Below are 24,525 nucleotides of genomic sequence, written 5' to 3' on the forward strand. Positions count from 1 at the left end.
GCTCTTTATACTTAGTTCAAATTTATGATGATTGGAAACATGGAGATGCTCAAATTTGCTTGGGATGGTATCATTTTGCATAAACCTACATGAGCTTTTTTTCCTGTCTATTCTGAACCTACCTGTATCGATATTTTTTTTTGTTTATTTCCAAAAGCAACATTGTTGTAGTCTTAAGGCTCCTCTTAGATCTTAGCTCAAGGTCTTACACTAATAGATCATTTCGCACATAGGAAGCTTTGAAGTGTGGAGGTCTTTCCAGTTTAGTACTCCTTAGGTTCTTCTTACTATTCCTTCTTCCAGGAAGACCTCAGACTCTTTCCCGGGACGAAGGATGACCCTTCAGAGGGAGAAAGGTCGGCGGCAGGCTGTCAGAGGTCCGGCGTTCATGTTCAACGCTCGTGGCAGCAGCCTGACTCCCGAGGAGGAGCGCTTCCTGGATGCGGCTGAGTACGGGAACATCCCGGTGGTGAGGAAGATGCTGGAGGAGTCACCCACCCTGAATGTGAACTGTGTGGACTACATGGGTCAGAACGGCCTACAGCTAGCGGTGGGGAACGAGCACCTGGAGGTGACAGAGCTGCTGCTGCGGAGGGGGAACCTGGCGCGAGTGGGAGACGCCCTTCTCCTGGCAATCTCTAAGGGTTATGTGCGCATTGTGGAAGCCCTGCTGGGTCACCCCTCACTGGCAGGAGGAGAGCGGCTCACCCGGAGCCCCTGTGAGCTGCAGGATGATGATTTCTACTCGTACGATGAGGATGGCACACGATTCTCACCCGATATCACACCCATCATCCTGGCTGCTCACTGCCAGAAGTACGAGGTGGTGCACATGCTGCTGACCAAGGGCGCGCGCATTGAGCGACCTCACGACTACTTCTGCAAGTGTGCGGACTGCACAGAGAAGCAGAGGAAGGACTCATTCAGCCACTCACGCTCCAGGATCAACGCTTACCGCGGACTGGCTAGCCCTGCGTACCTTTCACTCTCCAGCGAGGACCCTGTCCTCACCGCCCTGGAGCTCAGCAATGAACTTGCCAAGCTTGCCAACATCGAGAAGGAGTTTAAGGTAGGACCATAAAATCTTATAATATTTAAAATCCTTTTTTTAAGCAGTCGATTTGGAACATATTGAATATCTTAAATTTTCCATTCATAGACAATCCACCAGGTCATGTTTGACATGTAAAAGCTGTTCTATAGTTTGCACCGGTGCTATGAGAATAATGATAATAAAAGAGTTTAGGGTTAATCTACTGACATGTTTTAAATAGTCTCTCAAATTGTCTTGAATAGTCCTATATTCTACAAGAGTAGGAAAAGCTTAATACGACCACTTTAAAATGAAAATAATAATAATAATAATAATAATAATAATAATAACAATAACAACAACAACAACAACAACAACAATAATAGTAATAATAATAGTAATAATAATAATAATAATAATAATAACAATAATAATAATAATAATTTGGATGATTGTTTTATTATATTTCTATTACATAAATTGTTTACATATTTTGCCTTTTAATAAACCTGCAGTACGACTGCAATACAAATCACCCCCCCCCTTATAAGCAGTTATAGGGATCCAACCCAATCTGGCAACCCAGAACACGACCGTTACAAGATTTTAGATAAATAAAATTGAGCAAACAGCGGCTTTTAAACCATTTATTTAATTAATGAAGCGACTCTAGTCCACCCGTGTCCTTAAAGGAGGTATAGTGAAGGTTCCCCAATAGTTTCATATCGTGTTTAAACATGTTATATACTTAAAATCATCGTCTGTATGCTGCAGCTCTGAACAGCTTGCTAACAGCACACTGTTTATCAGTCAACGGCATGGCTGAACATTTCAGCTTTCAAACTATACAAAGTACAAAATATTTTGAGCACTGAGTGTGAGAGGTAGGGTTGCTAATCTGTACACAGCACAGGGATTAACTGACTATAATTTGCCTAATACATTACAGAAGGTAGCTACCTAAATAGCTAAATATCTCCATTGTAAAGTTAAGACATTGCTCTTGATGGCATTAATTAAAATGGTAGCTAGCTATCTTTTTTATTTGTACTCCTTCAGTTTGCAATTTCTGTGAGAAGAATGTTCACAGACCTCTTTAATCAGTTACCAGAGGAACATTTTAAATAAATAATTTAGCATAAATATCTTTTTTATAGTTAACAGTTTTAGAGTGTAAGAGGGAGTGGTGGGGTGATTTTGGTTGGGAACTTGTAATTTAAACTAGCATTGGGGGGAAATACCATCTGTTTCTATATGATTAATGCAGTAAAATAAATAAAATCATTTAGCAAGTGTAGTATTGCAGTGTCCCCTAAACTTTCATATATGATATCTATCTAATTACCTGCCAGCTTTTATTAATACTAATACGGTTTCTTTCATCCCTAAACAGCAAGCCAATCAGAAAACTGTTAGCGCTTGTTTTCTGACGTATTATTTACATTATCCTTGTAGCTACAGTGCAAAGCTAAAGAAATAAATCATTAGACATTAAACACATCTGAGGTAAGTGAAAAATTCTTAATATTCTATGAGTTTAATTTCGCAGCATGTTTTTTATTTCTTTCCAAACTGTCTTTACATGAAGGCACAATGTTGTTTTCATTCTGATGCATGGAAACAAGGGCATTGAGGAATTTTGAGGATTCCTGTCTTCTCTGTAATGTCTAGTGTAGATTCATTGCCATTGTCACAGATAGCAGATAGTCAAGGGCCACCCATAAATCAAAGCCCCACATAAATCAGGAACTCCCAGTGACAGACTGATGAACTAGGATAACATGGTCAGAGTGTTCTAACACAGAGCATGATCTCTCTCTTTCCTCTGACCTGTGGAAGCTGCAGTTTGTGATCGACACGTACAAGGCAAATTCAGCCAAATTTGATGTGTACATGTATTGTTAACTGATGAGGAAAATTCATGGTTCATTTATAGGTTTTCATTGTGTTTGTGTTTTTGTGTTGTGTTTTTTATTTGTGGGCTCTTGCTGGCTACAGGATAAAAAGAGGCATAAAAAAGAGACTACGCAGCACAGTTGCTTCTCTCTGGTAAATATGTTTAACTACCTAATATCATTTACTTTATTAATAGAGTGGATCTTAAAGCAGTTGTTAAATATGAGCACTGTCCAAAGACACAAAATGTACCTCCAATGTGGCAACTGTATAAGAGAAAGACAAAAGCTTATTCAGTTCATGTATGTTTGTATAAGGAGCATTTATATTGGTTAAAGGTTTCACAGGATGCAAAGGATCTCTCTTGGGTTCAAATGGGCAGTGACCATATTCTGGAACTGCAGAAGTGCAGAAAAAGGACAAAAATAATAAACGAAAATGATATGTCATATGGTATGATGCGCCATAAAACTGAGGACAGTTTGGGCTGCAACACAAAACCCTTTTGACAGAAGTTTAGCAAAATATTTTTATTAAAATCACTACAGAATGTAGGCTACGCAGTGTGCTTTGAAATCCAACATGCTCAACAACGGAGAAGAGACACCTATACCGTGATCTGTATTATTTACTTATTCATTTATCTATTGTTATACTGTGCACTTTGTCTGTCATTTGTGAATTTTTAATTATTTCGAATTTATCAGAAAGCTAGAACTGACTTTTCTTTTGCCTTCTGTTGTTTTGCTGTGTTCTCTGTATTGAACGACATGTTTGCAGGATTGTTATTAACTTCTTAAATTCTTGGGTAAAGCATTAACTCTTGACATTTGTCTAGTGGGTGGTGGTTTATATTGCACTTTTTTATTCGTTGTACTGTGTGATACTGTGAGCCTTGTGATTATGAAGAAGTAATGGTATATTGTTTTTTCCTAGCACCCTATTTGCTAATCCTCTTTTCCTTTCAAGGTCAGAGTGTTAACGGATCATTTGAGGGTATCTGTGATGATTCTGAGGGCTGATGGGTCATACTGAGATTTGAACAGTTGAATAGGCAGGATGTGCTTTAATAATTCACCCTGTACAGCTCAGTCCACATCTGCTCAGCTGTGAGAGCTTTGCTCTGGACAAGGGCATTTTCACTTCTGTTTAAAGATCATTATCCTTGTTCTCACTCTGCAATGAAACATGCAGTTTTTTTAAATAAATATTCAGCTGCAGCCATATTTGGGACACAGCAGCATATCGGAGAAGGTGAGCTGATCTTGAGTGCTGACCATTCCAGAAGATATGTTCAATCAGTAGGTATGCATGTTAAATTCGCAAATGGTCTTTTGCTTGGATTTTACAGTTTTTGGATATGTGTGATTTCATAATGACCGCTGTAGTACACTGAACAAGTTTACAGCAAGCAAGTTATGAGCGAAAGTCACAGGCAAAGGCTTGGGTCTGTCCAAACTGCCAATACCTGCCCCTCACTGACAGGGTTTAGTGGCATCTTGTGACATATGTACAGTGAGTTGACATTCCCCATGGTGTTTTTGATGAGGAAAGGTGATATGACCCTTGCAGAGAGTAATAAAATTCACCTCATCCTTAGCTTGGCACAGGAACCCTGTAGCAGTGCGTGCTGGGAGATTAGTCTGTTATCTGATCTGGTCTGGCCTGAGAAATGACCTCAGCACCTTTATTGAGTTTTAGAAATGTTTGTTGTGAAAGTAGAGGCCGAATACATCATGGTACTGTTGTTATTAGAGGTTTCAATATAATCCCTTAAAAATAAATAAAGAGGCCAAAAAGGGTTCTGTGGAGTGATTTTGTGGAAAATTTAGATGTAATTGTACACCACCTTTATTCGAAATGCACCGATCTACGAATATGCATTTAGTCCCTACCTTTATCTCCACCCACCCCTCCACCATTTGCCTGCAGATCAAAAAGTCCTGCCCTGCAAGATAACATGATTTCTTAGGTTTTTGTCATAAGAAACCCTTGCTGTCTGAAATGGCCCATTTGAGATAACTTTGGAACACTGCGGTTTCAAAGCAGAAATGCTCAGCCGTGATATCGACTGCTTATTTCACTTATGATAAGTCTTCTAGCGTGCAAACAACAACACATTAATATGATAACAAGATAAAAACTTGATTTTCCCTACACAATCGAAGGTTTACAACTTTAATTTTAATTTTAAATTTAGTTTAGTTTAGTAGAACAGAGCCTCTGCCATTGTTACTCCAGGATCAGCACTGCAGAAACTGCACTATGTACCCTCTGAAGGAGGATAGGAAACCACCCCATCCCCATTGATTACAAGTTGGTTAGGCCTCCTCCATGAGATCCTTGTTTAAATGTATTTCTCATTATGAATATATGAGCAATATATGAACATTTGGATGCATAAACTGGGAAAAAACCAAACCCAAGTTTTCTTTTGCCATAATTTAGCTCATATATTTTTCAGAGGTTTTTCCCTGGGATGGATACGGCATTTAATTAGAGTTCCCCTGCTCCTCTTGTAGATAGTGCTATCTCTTACTCTCACTGTATAATTGCTGTTTAACGGCTGGCCTGGACTAAGACAGGCTGGTTTTGATGAGGTAAGAATGTGTTTCACTGCCACTCATCTCAAAAGGCTTCAAATGAACAGTGCTCTAGCAGACTCATTCTCATGTAATGCTTAATTGAATTTGTCGGGGCAGCCGTTTTTCTTCTACAGAGGAGCACGTTTCTGCAGGCCCTGGGAACACAAAATATTCAGTCAGGGCTAACAGTAACTATCAAACTGTTAGAGAGAGAGAGAGTGCAAGAGTGAGCAGACCTTATGGCTGTTCTCCTAACTCCACTCTACTTCATGATGAAAACTAAAGCCTGACTCAATTCATGCAAACCCAGAGGGAACACTCTTTATCACTTCAACCCAGACACAGTCCATTCACAGTCTATTTTCATATTTAATACAAAAGTACTGTCACTGAGTTTACTTTTACTCTCTCTTTCTCTCTCTCTCTCTCTCTTTCTGCAGAATGACTACAGGAAATTGTCTATGCAGTGTAAGGACTTTGTGGTGGGGGTGTTGGATCTATGTAGAGACACTGAGGAGGTGGAGGCCATTCTGAATGGAGATATATCAGCAGAGCTGGAGGAAGGCCAGCACCACCGTTCTCTGCTCAGCAGAGTAAAACTGGCCATCAAATACGAAGTCAAGAAGGCAAGTACCTCTGCTCTCTTTATTAACCCCCTTCTTCACTTAGATCGACTTTTTCATGAGACCCTCTGTGTAGTCTCACGTTGCCAGACTCTCTTTTGTTACCTAATATGGCTAAGACCCCTACTACTGCAGGAAAGGAAACCTGGTTGACACGGACCAATCGGACCAATCACAAGTCTATTTCGGCCATGATGTGTACAATGAGGATTCACGTCTGACCAGTAGCAGAGCCAGTACAAAACAATACACGGCAGTCAACACACAGACAATCAGAATGCAACTGGGAGGATCTCAACAGTGGCAGAGAATACCCTCAGGAGGTTCAAACAGTTTGTACGCTGCTTGCTAGTAGGCATTGTACTTCCATATACAGTCTGTAAAAAGTAGAGAGGCAGAATTTTGGTATAGGAGTGGCACTATTCAAATACAATGCAAATAGAGTGTACTTACCTGGCTTTGTTTGTGTGTGTGTCACAGATATGTAAATAACTACTCAAATGGATCTGATGGTGTTGCCATCGAGAAAGAACAACTAATTGTTTACCAGCCAACAGGAGGGGACACTGGAATTTCCATAACCTCCTTTCGTATTCCTTCTGAACAGACATTGGGCCAGTTTATGGCGTGTTATTTGAAAATCTCGTTCAAAAATTATAATGAAAATTGTAATAATGAACATAATGAAAATTATGTTCATTCCCCCGCCTGTTGCCTGGTAACAAAATGCATATGTTTTTCCTCGAAGGCCAGGCTACCTTCAGAACCATGTGGAGTAGTGATTTTACACACCAGACACACAGTAGACATTCCCTTTAACCCTGAGGCTTGTTATTAGAAGGTGTATCATATTTTATGCTACTGTGAGCTGTCAAAGTCACATGTAATATTGAAAATGCAAGGTTTTATTGATGTATTCCAGATTTAAGTTATTCCTTACGCTGACATTTTATAAGATATGTTTTACTTCTGAATGGAGTAACAAGGCATGCAATGGTGAGATTAAGTCCTCATCTTTCACATTCTGTAAGGCTTGCAAGTCTATCAAAACTTGCTTTAAATGAATGTATTTGGAAATTTAGTATGCTTCAGTTGTTGTATGCATATGTGGAAACAGCATTTCACAACATTTCAAGCCATTGTGCTTGCCTATGCTAACTGCATTGCTTACTGAATTCGTGAGTGTATCTCCTGCAGTGTATATGCGGTGTGTATCACTTTAATGCAGCTAATCTAATCTGTCTTTAGCTTTCATTTGCAATAAGTGGACAGATGTAGTCTTACACTTAAACAGACACACCCTTCATACAACTATACATATAGCTGAGCACCCACATACACACATACACACACACACCACATACCACATACACACACACACACACACACACTCATGAAGGGAGAGGCTGGAGGAGGGGGTTAATCACACTAACAGCTTGAGCAGCTAAGGGCAATGAGCCAGACGTAAAGTGCAATTTGAAAATGAGGTTTGGAGAAGGGAATGCCCTGGAGAAACATGAGGATTGGGAGCGTTCAGAAAAGAAATCAACCTGCTACGTTATTGTGATTTAGATGGTTTGGCAGAGAGTTACAGTCGTAAAGAAGGAAGTGTGAATAGAACAGATATAAATCTCTGACCTCGCAGTGAATTTGATTTAAGTCCATTTGGAGGAACCCCTTCATATCGTCATGTCATTTTACCATGAGGCTGTTGCATTATTTGAGTATGATTCAGGATTAATTAGACAATTAGAGTAATAAAATATATGCCATTGTGCTCTTCCTCCTTCTCTATCTACCTCTTTTTCTTATAATTTATTTTCTCCTCTCTATCTTTCACTACACACCTCTGTCAATCATATATTATTAAGTCAGTTAACAGTCTAACATTAAAGTAGGACCTTCAATGCATTATATACACATAATACAGTAAGGGGGCGGCACAGTGGCGCAGCAGGTAGTGTCGCAGTCACACAGCTCAAGGGTCCTTTGGGTTGTGGGTTTGAGCCCTGCTCTGGGTGACTAACTGTGAGGAGTTTGATGTGTTCTCCACACATAGGGTTTCCTATAGGTGTTCCGGGTTTCCTCCCACGGTCCACATGCTGGCGGACTGGCGCCCCCTCCAGGGTGTGTTCCTGCCCAGTGATTCCGGGTAGGCGCCGGACCCACCACGACCCTGTACTGGATAAGCGATTGCAGACAGTGAATGAATGAATGAATGAATGAATAATACAGTAAGGGCTTTGAAGGTCTGATAACTGTGATTGTTTACGTGAAGCATTTTTAGTTTGTTTGCAGTGGCGTTTGAGGAAGCTGTTTGCTAGTTGGATTCTCTCTAGAGGGGTTTTACTCATCAGCAAAAAGCCAAAGCACAACCACTGCTCTTCACACTCTGAAGAATAACCCATGGACTGGAACCACAAGCACCCTCCTTTTACACACACACACACACACACACACACACACAAGTTATCAGAGTCTTGTTACCAATTACTGCACATATTAGATCAGTGTTTCTCATCCCTGGTCCTGGAGGCGCTTTGCACTGCACATTTGTTTCTTTCCCTTCTCCCAACACAACCGTTTCAAATAATCTGTTAATAAACAAGTCCTTTCAGAGTTGCAATGGGAGGTTTATAGCAGAGAAACAAATAAAATGTGCAGAGCAGGGTACCTCCAGGATGTGGGTTGAAGAACATTGTATTGGATCATAAAAGATGATGCTTCCCTTGTACCACAGTATGAAGGTAATCTCTTAAATTGCATCACTGTGATGTTGTTGGAAGGCCTTCCCTTCAGCATGACACTAGCCAGATCCAGATGAACATTTCAGATATTTAATGGAAGAACAACTGTGTTTTATTTACATAGAGTAAGTGAACCGGATAAATAGTGAGGAATAGAATCTTACATTAATGTGCACATACGCTGATGTGTACAATATTTCATGCAGTGTTAAGCCTAGCTTAGGCCATTTGGGTGGTATTGTATGTGTAAAGGATATAAAACAAGAAGTAGTGTTTTCACCTCTTAGTTACTTAACACCCGCTGGCGTGAGATTTAGCCATCACTGTAATATGCTGTCAAGTGTAACTAATGGCTCTCTCCAGCTGGAAGTGAGGGAGTGTTTGAGTCATGCTCATGCTAACACAGTGGTCTGGGCACTTCCCCAGGGTCCTATAGCCTTCTGCTCAGTTGCTGTGAGAGCAAAAAAAAAGTTGTAATGGAGATATAAATGTAAGGTCATTTCTCATAAAGAAAAGATATTTTTACACTGCAGTGGCTTAATGAAGTTTATAATGGTCACATACATATCTGTTAATTAAAGTGTGCATGATGGATTTGTTCTTCCAAGTGCAAGTGAAGAGGTAATACACTGAGCCTCTGACTGGACACAGGGTATTTATATTTTTTATTTATTTATTGGCAAACTCAGGACACTGAATATTAAAACCTGAAATGTGTGTTTTTATTTTCCCTGTAAAATGTTCAACCAACAGCCAAATGGTGTCTCCTCAATTAATCAGTCTGTGGATGCGATTCTTCACCTGCACCCACACTAGCGCACTAGGGACAGTGAGCGCACACACACACCTGGAGTGGGGGCAACCATCCCATCGACCAGGGAACAGACCATGGCTTCTAATGGGCAGCAGATACTGGATGAGCACCAGAAATATATTGAGTGAGCACCATCAATGTACAGAGTATCTGAAAATATCTGACGCTCACTTGAAAGTATGTTGTGCTCAACTAATGTTGATTGGGAAGTCATTGGAGATGTTATTGAAAATAAACTAGGCCGAGCCTGAAGCTTGAGAGGAGAAAGAGTTGCATTTATTTGGAGATGTCCTATAGAGATTTTACCAGGTCACCTTTTCCTTCATGCTCTCCCACTGTGCGTGGGATCATACACAAATTATAGAGTGTCACCCTTAATTGTATTGTTCTGCCTTTTCCCCAAGGATCAAGGTTATAAACCAGCAATAAACAGGCAGAAAAGTGACAAACAGCTCTGAAATGGTTCATTGTGACAAAATAAGAAGCAGAATTCATTTGAAAGTATAAAATAATTATAAAATTAAACACTTTCCATCAAGTATCTGGTGCTCACTTGATAGTCTCTGCTGCTTTAACAAAAAAAGAGGCCCTTTAGTAATGTTATATAAATCGGATATGAATGGGAAAGTATTGCTGAATAAATATCTGTAACAGATATTTAATTGCATTGTAAACAGTGGCAGAAAGCTGTTTTCCAATACTGCCTGAAGTTTTATTATTCTTTTCTGCGTTTGATTATGCTTCTGAATGGACCATAAAATCCATCAGTCTACTCAACACCTGCTCCGTTATAGGAACAAAACAACAGGTTTTCCCTTTATCTCCCCTGATTATTTTCTCCCTACTTTTGAGTAGTTGTTCATAGCTGTTCTACTCTCACCTCTATTTACATATTTTAGGATAATTAGAGAGACAGATAATGAAATCACTAATATATCAAGCAGTGGGGCCCATGGTATGTAGGACAGAGTTTAACACCTGTTATTCCCATCAGAAACACACAATTAACCTAGTACCGCAAATCAGAACCACATGCCCAACATAGTCCTCTGCATGAGCAACGTGCTTAGCTCTGGCCCAGAAATCTTTGAGAATGTACAAAGCTTTAAGATCTGTTGGGGGACATTTTTGTCTGATTCATTTGATGGGGATCCTCCAGTTCTTGCATGATTGTTAGAAGTTTCAGTTTTTCTGTAACTCCAGTTTTTTCATTTCTTTGCCTGTGACTTTCTGCTTTATTACAGAGAGGAGATTAAGTTCACAGATTTAATAGTGAAGCAAAGAGTTTATGCAGCATACAATATACATATAAAGGCCAGTAAGAAGTTTGCCTGAAAAAAAAATAAAACTTTTCAATCATTCCCTGTATTCCAAAGACGACCTAGTCATGGACGGCTTAAGCATTTCCATATTTGGTATTGATGCCCTTAAAAATATTCCTATAATACCTCTTTCTCTTCCCCTTCCTTCTCCTATTTGTAATATATGCTTCTAATATTGGGCGGCACAGTGGCGCAGCGAGTAGTGTCTCAATCACTCAGCTCCAGGGGCCTGGAGGTTGTGGGTTCGATTCCCGCTCCAGGTGACTGTCTGTGAGGAGTGTGGTGTGTTCTCCCTGTGTCTGCGTGGGTTTGCTCCGGGTGACTGTCTGTGAGGAGTGTGATGTGTTCTCCCTGTGTCCATGTGGGTTTCCTCCGGGTGACTCTCTGTGAGGAGTGTGGTGTGTTCTCCCTGTGTCCGTGTGGGTTTCCTCCGGGTGGTCCAGTTTCCTCCCGCAGTCCAAAAACACACTTTGGTAGGTGGATTGGTGACTCAAAAGTGTCCATAGGTGTGAGTGACTGTGTGTGTGTGTGTTGGCCTCTGAAGGACTAGCACCCCCTCCAGGGTGTATTCCCACCTTGCGCCCTGTGATTCTGGGTAGGCTCTGGACCCACCGCGACCCTGAACTGGATAAGCGCTTACAGATAATGAATGAATGAATGCTTCTTATATCTGCGAGCCTTTGACCCATGTTTAACCTACTTTTGTACAATTATCACTCTAGCATTTTCACATTCATACTGTCTTCCTAGTGCACACAAATTGATTTGTTCACTTGAAGCACTGTTACCAGAGCTTGGAGCATTATCGCAAAAGTGGGACCTCGGAACACAGTCACAAATGTTTACTTTCCCCAGCCATAGATAATTTCTGCTTTTAACACCGAAGTTCATCACGTTCATGGTTTACAAATTCAAACTCTACTTAAAGGAGACATATGAAAAAATGTTTGTTGTTTCCAGTTCATTAGCACATTAATTTGGGAATCCAGAGTTGCTACCAACCCACAGACTGGAATAAAACAACCCCAGTCAGTTTTTATTTTAGATCAAAGTGTGATCAAAGTCTGAAAACATGATAAAACAAGCATTCATGCCCTTTTTTCTGCATCTCGAGTGTAGAGACTTAATATTTGTCTCTTCATCTGAATCTCTCCAGTCCCAGCACTGGACAGTGTTTATGTGAGAACACAAAGACAAGATTGTGTGATTTGATCTATGAGGTATTTTAATAATAATAATCATTCATTCATTCATTCATTCATTCATTATCTGTAACCGCTTATCCAGTTCAGGGTCGCGGTGGGTCCAGAGCCTACCTGGAATCATTGGGCGCAAGGCGGGAATACATCCTGGAGGGGGCTAATAATAATAAGAAGAAATTGAATTTTTAAAGCGCTTTTCAGTAACCTAAAGACGCTGTTTACAATCAGATGAACACGTAAAGACAATCACATCCACAATCAAAACAGAGCAAGAAGCACAAATAATGCTGCATAACATACAATGCTACAAAAGAGGAAGGGTAAAAACAACAAGGGCTAGTCAAGAAACAGATTAAATGCAGCTGCAAACAGGTGTGTTTTAAGATTGGATTTAAATAGCGATAGAGATGTTGAATGTTCAGAATTTCTGAAGGGAGGGAGTTCCATAGGCATGGGGCATGTCTGGAGAAGGCTCGGTCTCCAAGACAACGCTGCTTGGAAAGAGGAATGATGAGTAAACTAGTTGAAGAAGATCTGAGAATTCAATTAGGTGTGTATGGTTGAAGAAGGTCCTATAAATAAGAGGGGGCTAGGTTATTGAGAGCTTTGTAGGTGAGAAGGAGGATTTTGAACTGAATACGGTATTTAACAGGAAGCCAGTGGAGGTTTTGGAGAACTGGGGTGATGTGGTGGTGGGACCGGGTGTGGGTGAGGAGATGGGCCACAGAGTTCTGGAGCATTTGGAGTTTATGTAGCAGTGAGGAGCTAATGCCAGAAAAAAGAGAGTTACAATAGTCAAGACGGCTGGAGATGAATGCATGGATGAGGCGTTCAGCAGCAGACTGGAAAAGAGAAGGATGGATTTTAGCAATGTTGCGAAGGTGGAAGAATGAGGTTTTTATGATGGAACTAATATGGGAATGAAACCTGAGCGTAGAGTCAAGGGTGACACCAAGATTTCGGACCACAGGGGAGGACGACAGGGTGACATCATCAATTGAGAGTGTGAGGGAGCCAGTTTTACTGAGGGTAGATTTAGAGCCAATGAGGATTAGGTCAGTTTTATTACTATTAAGCATCAGTGAATTGTGTGTCGTCCAGTGCCTGATTTTTGAAAGACATAGTTCAGTTTTGGAAAGTGGTGTGTCATTGAAAGAATTGGTCCAGAGGTAAATCTGTGTGTCATCAGCATAACAGTGAAAATCAAGATTGAAGTGACGGATAATATGGCCGAGGGGAGGTATATAGACAATAAATAGTAGTGGGCCAAGGACAGAGCCTTGTGGGACACCTTGTGACATGGATGAAATGGTTGAACTATATCCAGAAAGTGTGACAAATTGTTTTCGATCCATTAGGTAAGATATAAACTAGTCATGGGCAGAACCAGAGACACCCAGCTCATGCAGTCTTGAAAGGAGGATGGCATGATTTACTGTGTCGAAAGCAGAACTTAAATCAAGGAGGACCAGAATACTTAGGGCTCCCGTATCTGCAGCCACCTGCAGATCATTGATAACTTTGACCAAGGCAGTTTCGGTACTATGGTGAGGGCAAAAACCAGACTGGAATGAGTCAAATAGGTTATTGGATTCTAGATATGTTGTCAGCTGGGTGGCTATGACACGCTCAAGGATTTTAGAAAAGAATGTAAGATTTGAAATCGGACAGTAATTATTTAGATTTGCTGGGTCAAGGTGTAACTGCAGCTAATTTATGAACTGAGGGGACATGTCCAGAAAACATTGACTGGTTAATAACAGAGGTCAAATGAGGGACCAAAGCAGACATACACCTTTCGTTAGTGAGGTAGGGAGGGGATCAAGAGAGCAGGGGGTACATTTAGAATGGGTAATGATATCACTGATGAGAGAAGGTGTAACAGGGTTGAAATCAGAAAAATAGGGCGTGGATATAGAACACACTGAGGGCTGTGGAGATGGTGAGGGAGGAAAGGTGGTTTTAAATGAGATGATCGTAAGAGAGTTATTAAAATTGGAAATTTCATCTTTAAAGAAGTGTAAGAAGGAGTTACAGAGTTCAGAGGAGGGTGTCATATTGCTGCCATGGGCTTTGAAAAGTTTAGAGATCGCTGAAAAGAGATTGCGGGGGTTAGCATTAGGCCTATTAATAAGACCTGAGAGATGCCTAGACTTGGCGGTGTGTAAGGAATCTCTGTATTTGCGCATGTGTTGCATATAAGCATCAGCATGCACCGTTAATTTGTATTTTTTTGTACAGCCTTTCAAGCCAACGACCGGCTTGTTTCTTAGAGCGCAGCTCAGTGATGAACCAGGGAGCAGAAGTGATGAAAGAGACCAATTTGGTTTTCACAGGGGCAGATGCATTGAGGGACAGGGAAAGAGCAGACAAAGTTAAGCATTGTGGCATGTACCTCAGGAGAGGATGGAGCAGTGAGAACAGGAAAGCTCATATTGATGGACTGAGCAGGGATCAACAGATTTAATATTACGGAAGGAGATAAGTCTTTTAACAGATTGGTGAGTTACATTCATAGGGACAGAGAATAGAAGGAGCTTATGGTCAGAGAGTGAAAACAGGAGAGGATAAAGGTTGTGAACCAGAACAGAAGAAGAACAGACTAGGTCAAGTGTGTGACCTTTGTCATGAGTAGGAAAATCTACATGCTGAGTGAAGGAAAAGCAGTCAAGGAGAGCTAAAAAATCAGTCACAAACTTGTTGTCAGGAGTGTTAACATGTATATTGAAGTCACCTAGTAACAACAGTCGACAAGAAGAAGCGTTAGCGAGAGTGAGTAGCTCAGATAGTTCAAAGAAAAAGCACGATAGACGAGGAGTGTGGTAATAGAGCCAGGTGTTTTGACTGCAAGATGCTCAAAAGATGATGGTGATGAGAAAACAAGTTCAGTATTCTGAGATTGTTGTTAAAGATCACTGCCCGACCGCCCCCACGCCCCGAGGAACGTGGTTTATGCACATAATTAAAGTTGGGTGGAGTTCCTTGGTTGAGAGAATAGTAATCGCCTGGTTGTTGCCATGTTTCTGTTAGAAAAATGAGATCAAGTGCATTGTCCAATATTAGCTCTTGCAACAGATAAGATTTGTTAGTGAGTGAGCGGACATTAAGGAGGGCAAATGAGGAACTAGGGGGAACGGGTAAGAGAGCATAAATTAGACGGATTAGAAAAATGTTTTGTAAAATGAGTCCAGAAAGAGCAAATGTTACTACCATCGGAATAGTGTACAGATTTGTTGCGATTTAGCTGTGAGCCACGGTGAAGATAACGTCGCAGTTTGAGTATACCAGCTCTGCAGGCAGCAACAGCAGAATGTTTGGAGAGACATTGAGTATACCTCTGTTTATGTAGTTCATATTTTGACAAAGCATGAAAAGGATGTTTAATTAAGACCCCAGGGAACTCTTAACTTGTAGAGAAAAAGGTGCAATATGTACTTTTTTAGCAAGTGGAGTATTTAACATCTTAATTATAATTGTGTAAGTCAGTTCAGGTGTTATTCGCTAGTTGCTTGTGTAATGTTAGTATCTCACAAACGTAATTAGTGAGCCAAGGAAACACTGATAGATTTACATTGAATTACACGGCTTTTGCCTGATTTATGACATGTGTATTCTGATTTTATTCTGTCGTGCTTTGATGGTAAAATAAAAAAATAAAAATATAAATAATAATAATAATAATGCAATTCCCGCTCCGGGTGACTGTCTGTGAGGAGTTGGTGTGTTCTCCCTGTGTCCGCGTGGGTTTCCTCCGGGTGCTCCAGTTTCCTCCCACAGTCCAAAAACACACGTTGGTAGGGGGATTGGTGACTCAAAAGTGTCCGTAGGTGTGAGTGTGTGAGTGAATGTGTGAGTGTGTGTTGCCCTGTGAAAGACTGGCGCCCCCTCCAGGGTGTATACCCGCCTTCCGCCCGATGATTCCAGGTAGCCTCTGGACCCACCGTGACCCTGAACTGGATAAGCGCTTACAGATAATGAATGGATGGATGGAATAATGATGCATTTCCACATCTCTGTATATTGAATTCTTCAGAAATGGGAGGGAGAGCCAGCATAATATAAACTGTGTGGTCTCTGGCTGGTGGGTTTCAGTAGGCTCATGGCAAGTTGTAGATTACTGAAGGATATACTGCTCAGTGCTTAGTCCCAGTTCTTTGCACCAGTCGTTTGACATGATGAGTAAATCATTTTGTTGGGTACAGTGATGATCCTGAAATACATTAGTGTGGATGGCTAGGAGTGGAATGCAGATGTACATAAATGTTACTTTTAAGCTTATCTCCACTAGTTGCTGTATCAAATATCAACTGTTATTCTACTCTGTGAAATACCTATATATTGAATGTATTAAAAATGACAGCTTTTTCTCATTATTTTACATCTCTAATCAGCATGGTGTGCCTGGTCTAAAGGCACTTTATATACAGTTTCCGGCTGTTAAACCTCTGATGCTAAGCTTTGGATATTTTAATTTCATTTGCTCAGTGCCTGCAGACAATTCAGAAATCTCTAGGAAGTGTAATAGAGCAATGAAGGTAATTTGATCTTCTGAAAGAGAAAAATCTATCTCACGATGAGAGGTGATGTGGTCGATGCTGTGCTATCTACCTTAACTGGGAAGCTGCTGATTGGGTCTTTTAATTAATGAGCTGGTGATGTTGTTTTTCATTTTCTGCACCGCTATAGTAACCACATGCATTCAGTAAAATCATCAGGATCTGTGTGTAGAGTCAGTTTTCAGTGTGCTGCCGAGTCCCTATCTCTGTGTTAAAGATGTGGAAGGCTCATTTTATATTTGGATGCAAAGTGCCTCAAAATTCTGAGGATGCATCCTCACCATTGCTACCCACCAGTCTGTTTGTGCGCTCAAAACTGGTCTGATGTGTTTATGAAGCCCCGGTGTCAGTAAATGGGTAAAAAGTTAGGCATGTTAGGCTTTCTCTCTCTGCTCGTGGCAGAGCATTGGCATTTGGAGTTTTTATACAATGGAGAGAACTCCAAACATTGAAAAGGACAATATTAATTGAATTATATTTGCGAGACGGCTAACTGCATGAAAGGAAACATAGTCCAAAGTGAATAAAAACTTACAGACAAATTTAAACTCCAGCCGTTGTCCCTCAAACATACCGTTCCATCTTAAAAGATGAGGAGCTTACAGTTGTAGACATTCCCTTTAAGGGGTCAAGAAAATGTAACACATTTAAGGACACTCCTGTAAAATGTATCTTAACCTTTCTTTTTCCGCAGTCTGATGTTAAATCCACCCTTACTCAGGGTCTCTCTGTGTGATTGAATGGACTAGTTTTTCAGCCAGAGTCATTTCTCAATCTCCACACTAAATGTTCTTCAGGATACTGACCAGAGGTGGGTCAGGAACTCTTGAGTGGACACTGAGAATTCTCCTGAAGCACATTACCGTCGTCTCTGTTCCCCAGAGCCACAGTCTAATCCATCTCCACACAATCAGATCAGCACTGTTAATGGGATTAGTGCAACCCTTCTCTATTTCTCTGACAAACCCACTTAACATGCAAATGACCAGACGTTGTTTCAGCCGTCTGCTGACCACGATGAACGCTCCACTGCACACACTCCACATTCTCCTAGAATCCTTACGTTTCCTACTGCCAAGGAGCTAGGTATGTGTGAACTCAGCAAGAAATCATCAACAAACAAAAGCTGACAACTTCCAGCTGAGCGCAGAGTCAGTGCCCACGCTGTGCTCTAATTTGATGGAAACTCTGTTCCTGGCTGTTGACAGGTTCAACACATGCTCAAACAACATAACAGTCTTTAAGATATACAGCTGAAGCCAAAGGTTTACAGACACCTTGGCTAGAGTCTTCCAGACTCAATTTTTCACATCTCCTCAAACTCTTACTCTTTTTTTCCAGTTTGTTGCTCATCCCAACTGCCAGCAGCAGCTGTTGACGATCTGGTATGAGAACCTGTCAGGCCTGCGGGAGCAGAGCATCGCTGTCAAATGTCTGGTGGTGCTGGTGGTTGCTCTCGGACTCCCCCTCCTCGCTGTGGGCTATTGGTTCGCTCCTTGCAGTAAGGTAAGACTCATCTGTCAAGGTAATAACCACTGGATACTTTCACCTTTAATTCTGCAGCACAGTGTAGACAAGTTTTAAAGTTAGATACCTCTTACCCTCCCCTGGCTATACATATATTTCACAGCTTAACACAGTTGAATTTTTTAAACGATTATTTTTTTGAAAACCTGTATATGATGTGAATGATTGCAGTTTGATATTTGATGCTCAAATCTATAAAAAACTTTATTTACAAGTGTTAACAGAATTCATAGTGGTGGGACCATTGGAACCACACTGTCTTATTTAAAAAAATAAATAAAAAAGTAAATACTTTGGTGGCAAACATTCTCCAAACATTTTTTTATATATATTGACCTCCATTACATTTAGGTGAAGCACCACACTTTCATTCATTCATTCATTATCTGTAAGAGCTTACCCAGTTCAGGGTTGCGGTGGGTCCAGAGCCTACCTGGAATCATTGGGCGCAAGGCGGGGATACACCCTGGAGGGGGCGCCAGTCCTTCACAGGGAGCACCACACTTATTAATTCTTATAAATAATAAGATGTCTCCATATATAGAGCAATAGTTCCTCATCAGTCACAGAATCTAAAGTGGGACATAATGTTATTAATGTCTTTTTTATGTAATATTGTAGATTTTTTTAGACAGCAAAGGAAACGCCAATGAAGTCTCATTTCATTTAAAATGGTATTTACCTGAAATGTACTATTTGTTTCCACTCAAGTATTGAATTATCAAGCTAACCAAGTAGTCAACTAAAGATTTCAGTTAATGTCATTTGGTACAATTTAAGATTTGCAATAGCACTGATAATACCTTGAATCAGTTCAGATTCCTAAATAAATTATAAATTATATAAAATATATATAAAATATTTTTAAAAATTGATTGAAATTCTTGTTGAACATTTTGTATTACATTATGCAGATGTAATACACAGTAGTCCTTAGTTTCTTCTGCATCAGGAAATGAGGAGATAATAGTCAAATTACATTGTTTGTTAAAGCTATTGGGCTTCACCATAGATTTTACTAATATTGTTATGATCATCCTCCTCCTGCAAACAGCAGCCAGACTGCTCTTCACGCCTTTTTTGTGTCTGCAATTTACTGCTGTTCGTTTACAGCATTAACCTGTCGAATCCGTAGAGCTATAGCCCTCTGCTGCAGTAAGAGCCACACAGCAAACAGCAAACAAAACAGCCATCGTCCATCTCTACTCAGACCCTATAAAACCCTGATTGATAACATATCACAAATGGAAACGGCTAATTCAGTCTGCACGGAAATGGCCATGCTTTTCCCACCTGAGGGTCACAGCGTGCCCACATGGTTCTTTCTTTCTGCTGATGACAACTGCTTCCTCCAGTCGATTTTATGACCAGTCAATCAATTAAAATAAATATCTCCACACTACATGACTCCAGCATGACCAGATCTGTAATTTATAAGTGTACGTGTGTGTTATTCAGTACATGAATGGTATGATTGTTAAACATGCACATACTAATATTCCCGCGGTCATATTTTGTCATGGAACTTTTATGCAGTGTATTATTTACACATAGAGAAAGTGCAATCAAGTAAAATAATGATGGTTTTATACTTTCTTGGGCATTTTTAATTTATAATACTTTTATTAGTGAATAAAGAAACTACTTGTTACACATTTTAGCCATTCATATTTAGTTACATGCTCCTTATTTTATTTTACTTTCATTTTTGTTAGTTTTATTTTGGGGTGATTCTTTGTAATTTGGTGACTCCACTTGTTCTGTGTCCTTATAGGTTTTAAAAAATACTACAACTACTACTACTACTAATAATAATAGATCTCATTTGCCACTGTTTTACTCAAGTAACAATATTTTAATTTGAGGGTCATTTGTGTCTTCTCTACCCAAATATTTTAAACTAAGCATTGTTGTATATGTTAAAATATATATACACCATACAGTGTTTTTTGACAGAGATGTTCAGCTGTGTCCATACAATTTGCCTAATGTTCATTGAAAAGTGAGATTAAGTTCACCAAACACAGGTCCAAGCATTGGCTTGAATGCTGTAAAGCCCCCTAACTATGATCTGTGGGGAGTTGGAGTTTTTGATCCAGAACTAATCATCCAGCATCACTACCTGGCATCACTAATGCTCATATGGCTTTAGTAGAGGAGCAGAGAGCAGAGGATGAAATGCCAAAAAAGGTTGGGCAAATTACATTTTAATAACCTTGACTTCAGAAAAACTTTCTATTGGTTGAGCAGGCATCTACATGTTTGGACATATAATTTTATCTACAAAGAGATGGATGTGAGTTTAAACTGTTCTCAAAATGCCAAGCGAGCAAGCACTGTCATTTCCCGCGTGTTTATATGGACAGATAATGAGAATTTTTAGATGAGAGCTGAGGGAATGTTGTGGAATAGCAGCAGATGTCCCATGCCAGCTCCTCTGGCAGTTCTGTCACTGAGAGATAAAACTGCATAGATAGCATATCAGAGGAATGATAATAAACCTCCTTATTTTGCCTCACGCTCTGTGGTGTGTAGATTTTAGTTGCTAGAAAGACATTCAGTGATACTGCCAGATGCTTAAAAGTTATATTAAAACAAGTGCCAATTGATACATCTAACAAACATAAGGGAATAGTAATAGAGTGTGGTCCAATAAAATCTACATTAAATAGCTGAGTCAGTGCTCATGTCTGGAACCAAAGGTCAACTCTGTCAATATTTGAGCTAATGAAATTTATTCAGAAAAAATTAACTTCTAGGTTTCTGTAAACATGGTTTTAAGGTTATTTAATTGCTGTACATCGCCCTGCGAAGGACCCGCACCCCCTCCAGGGTGTGTCCCCGCCTTGAGCCTGAACTGGATAAGTGGTTACAGACAATGAATGAATGAATGAATAATTGCTGTGAACATGGCTTTTTTAAAGTCCTTGTAAATGCAGAAGAATGTGATTACTGTCATCATGCACAATCCACAAGTTAATCAAAGGAACATATGAATTAAAAAGGTTTTTACAGCATATGCATTTTCAGTGTGTACAAGAACACATTACAGCATCTACTTTAAAGATGCAATGCAGCAGATTTTTTAGAAACTGCTGCATGATTCAGTCACTGAGATCAAAGTCATTCAGAGTGGGCTTTGTTAAATGGTTCATTGTTAAAAAAAAAAAAAAGGTTTGTGATGTCTACAATATGTCTCTAGCTGTTTTAGTATCCATCAAAAGAGACTTGGAACGATTAACAATCCGCTTAATGAACACTCGCCTAACATGCAGGTCTTTTAGCTTGGTGGCATATTGATGTTCACCAGAATATACCAACCAAGTGATACCCAGCAACACACTACCCAGAGCATCATACTCACTCCAAAAAAATAAGCTTTCTCCGGGGACAGTTGGCCTGCTTATATCTTTCTGCCATAAATCCATCCATCCATCCATTATCTGTAAGCACTTATCCAGTTCAGGGTCGCGGTGGGTCCGGAGCCTACCTGGAATCATTGGGCGCAAGGCGGGAATACACCCTGGAGGGGGCGCCAGTCCTTCACATGGCAACAAACACACACACTTCTGCCATAAATGCATCTAAAAATAAATTTATGCTAAAATCTTATCTCAAAATGAGTGTACAAATGGTCCCAGGCATTGGGACCACTGGTGCATGTTACATGTAATAAATTCCTGGAAGGGAGACAGTGTAAATAGACAGTGTAATACAACACTGTAAAAATGCATACAATTTTGTGGTAATGCAAACAATGTTATGGTAAAATGCTTTTTACTGTTTCTGACTGTAGTGTGCTTGCTGTTTCCAGTTGGGGAAAGTCCTGCGGAGTCCCTTCATGAAATTTGTAGCCCATGCTGCCTCCTTCATCATCTTCCTCTGTCTGCTCGTGTTTAACGCATCCGATCGCTTTGAGGGTATCACCACTCTGCCCAATGTCACGGTTACTGATCATCCGCTCCAGATCTTCAGGGTCAAGACCACTCGCTTCACATGGACTGAGATCCTCATCATGGTGTGGGTGGCAGGTAGGCCAAAAATACTGAGAGTTTAATATCTATAGCAGTATTGGCATCCCAGGCAATTTGTAACTCTCAGGGCTGCTTTCTCCATATAACACTTTCAAGAGCTACCAATGCACTTTAGCTTCCAGTCGGTAAATTGAATTGCGAGACAAGATTTATTGCACTGGAGGTGATGTAGTAATTTTCACACTAACACCCACTGCTTGAAGTACATAACAGACACAAAAGATGGATGTCCATTGACTGAAGTACTTTATGGGTAGAAAAGAGAACATTGAAAAGTGTTAAAATACACAAGGGAGCAATAAACATAAATAGTGAAGCATTAAGTTGTTTTGCCGAGCCAAAAAGCATTAGACATTTCAGATAAATGTAGTTATTTGAAAGAGCATCTGAACGTTTTAGTTATCCATTTATCTGTCAAGATGATTTGCACTGATTTAAACTGATACCTTACTCTTGACTGGGTTTTCGTCATGTCCTGTGCTCTTTGTTTATTACTGCTAGAAGACACACAGTGTGGCCTTGAGTCTAGTCACCGCCAAGAGCTGAGGTGTTTTAAAAGGTCATTTTGTGGGAACATATTTAAAAGAGCTCATATAGACTTTTTGTCAGTCTGTAAAACAAATGCCAAGATGTTTTACACTGATTCTACAGAGTGACATATTAAACAGGTTATTTTGATACATAAAACATGGTTATGAGTGTCCTGCACCCCAGTGCACTGCAGTGTTGAGAAAGTATCAGAAGTAATGTCAACATCAGACTGATGAGGATCTCTCACGTACTTCCTTCTAAAACATACTGTATCTCTCAGAGTTCTCTTTAGATTCATACAAGTTTCATCAAAGCCCACAAACACTAGCCCACATTTTCACCATAGATTCTTATTCTCTCTATGGTTTACAACACAGGACCCTCTGACTGCCCTTCAGGTGCTGCCCTGAGCCTGAGGTTTTAATGCTGAGTGACTGAGAGAAATACTGTATTAGTGTTTTTTTGAAGCTGTGACATGTTCATTAATCAACAGTGATTTCACAGCACAGATATTAGATTGGAAAACACTTCACATGCATTGGCATCACAGAGTTACGACATGACAAATTGGAGTGGATTTGAAAGGCTTCCCTGTTGTGTTTCATGTTCAAAAGATTTAAATTGAATTTAAGACAAGGAAACCTTTTCACATGAGGAGAAGAACAAAGTTTCTCATTTGTTATGTACAGAGAACTGACACGTCCTGTAGCGGGGAGGCTAAAACCCTATCACATAGGCACAAATTACTAGCAGGAATGGTATTAACTCTGTATCCTAATTATTATTTGACTGAATAGAAATAGGCCTAGTAGAGTGTCAGAGTTTAAAATGCAAACGTTCACACGCAAATAGGCCACTATTCAAATAGGTCATCATTTTGGAATTTATGTTTCAGATTTAACATATAATCACATTTTCCTTATTTATTATCTTTGCCTAATTTCAAATTGCTGTTCACACTGTGCAAACAATTCATGATAAACAGACCCATAGATATTTGTCCAAAAAGGAACTTCTATTAAGTTAACTCAAATTAGAACTTTTTTGTCTGTTTACGTGTATATATTCTGGAGAAATAAACTACAGGATAAACAGCACACATGGCAATGCTGGCAACACTTTTATTTTTTTTCTGCTCATCCTTTGGAAATTTCTGTTACTGAACATTTAGTTTTTTGTTTTTAATAAGTTAAACCCAGCACACTTAAATCATACTACACTCTGTATACCTCAATCTTTTCTTCTAATAAATAATAATGTGTGCTTATTTATTCATTAATTCGTTCATTATCTGTAACCACTTATCCAGTTCAGGGTCGTGGTGGGTCCAGAGCCTACCGGGAATCATTGGGCGCAAGGCGGGAACACACCCTGGAGGGGGCGCCAGTCCTTCACAGGGCAACACACACATTCACTCACACCTACGGACACTTTTTAGTCAAAAATCCACCTACCAACTTGTGTTTTTGGACCGTGGGAGGAAACCCACGTGGACACTGGGAGAACACACCAAACTCCCCACAGACAGTCACCCAGAGCAGGACTTGAACCCACAACCTCCAGGTCTCTGGAGCTGTGTGACTGCGACACTACCTGCTGCACCACCGTGCCGCCCTGTATGTATTTAGTGAATACATTTTTAATCTGCATTGTGT

The 24,525-nt window shown here is 40.1% G+C and overlaps 1 protein-coding gene across 1 annotated transcript in view; it reads left to right on the plus strand.

Annotated features, from left to right (window-relative positions):
- Nucleotides 1–310: 310 nt before the first annotated feature.
- trpc3 (transient receptor potential cation channel, subfamily C, member 3) overlaps nt 311–24,525 on the plus strand; it is a 42,496-nt gene continuing 18,281 nt past the window's right edge. The window contains exons 1-4 of the mRNA XM_066667904.1: nt 311–1,069; nt 5,955–6,140; nt 18,120–18,284; nt 22,120–22,336. Of these exons, the coding sequence (XP_066524001.1) occupies nt 335–1,069; nt 5,955–6,140; nt 18,120–18,284; nt 22,120–22,336 (1,303 nt within the window). The 5' untranslated portion in view covers nt 311–334. The remainder of the gene's footprint in view (nt 1,070–5,954; nt 6,141–18,119; nt 18,285–22,119; nt 22,337–24,525) is intronic.

Source organism: Hoplias malabaricus, chromosome 4 (assembly GCF_029633855.1).
Source record: "Hoplias malabaricus isolate fHopMal1 chromosome 4, fHopMal1.hap1, whole genome shotgun sequence".
Lineage (NCBI taxonomy): Eukaryota > Metazoa > Chordata > Actinopteri > Characiformes > Erythrinidae > Hoplias > Hoplias malabaricus.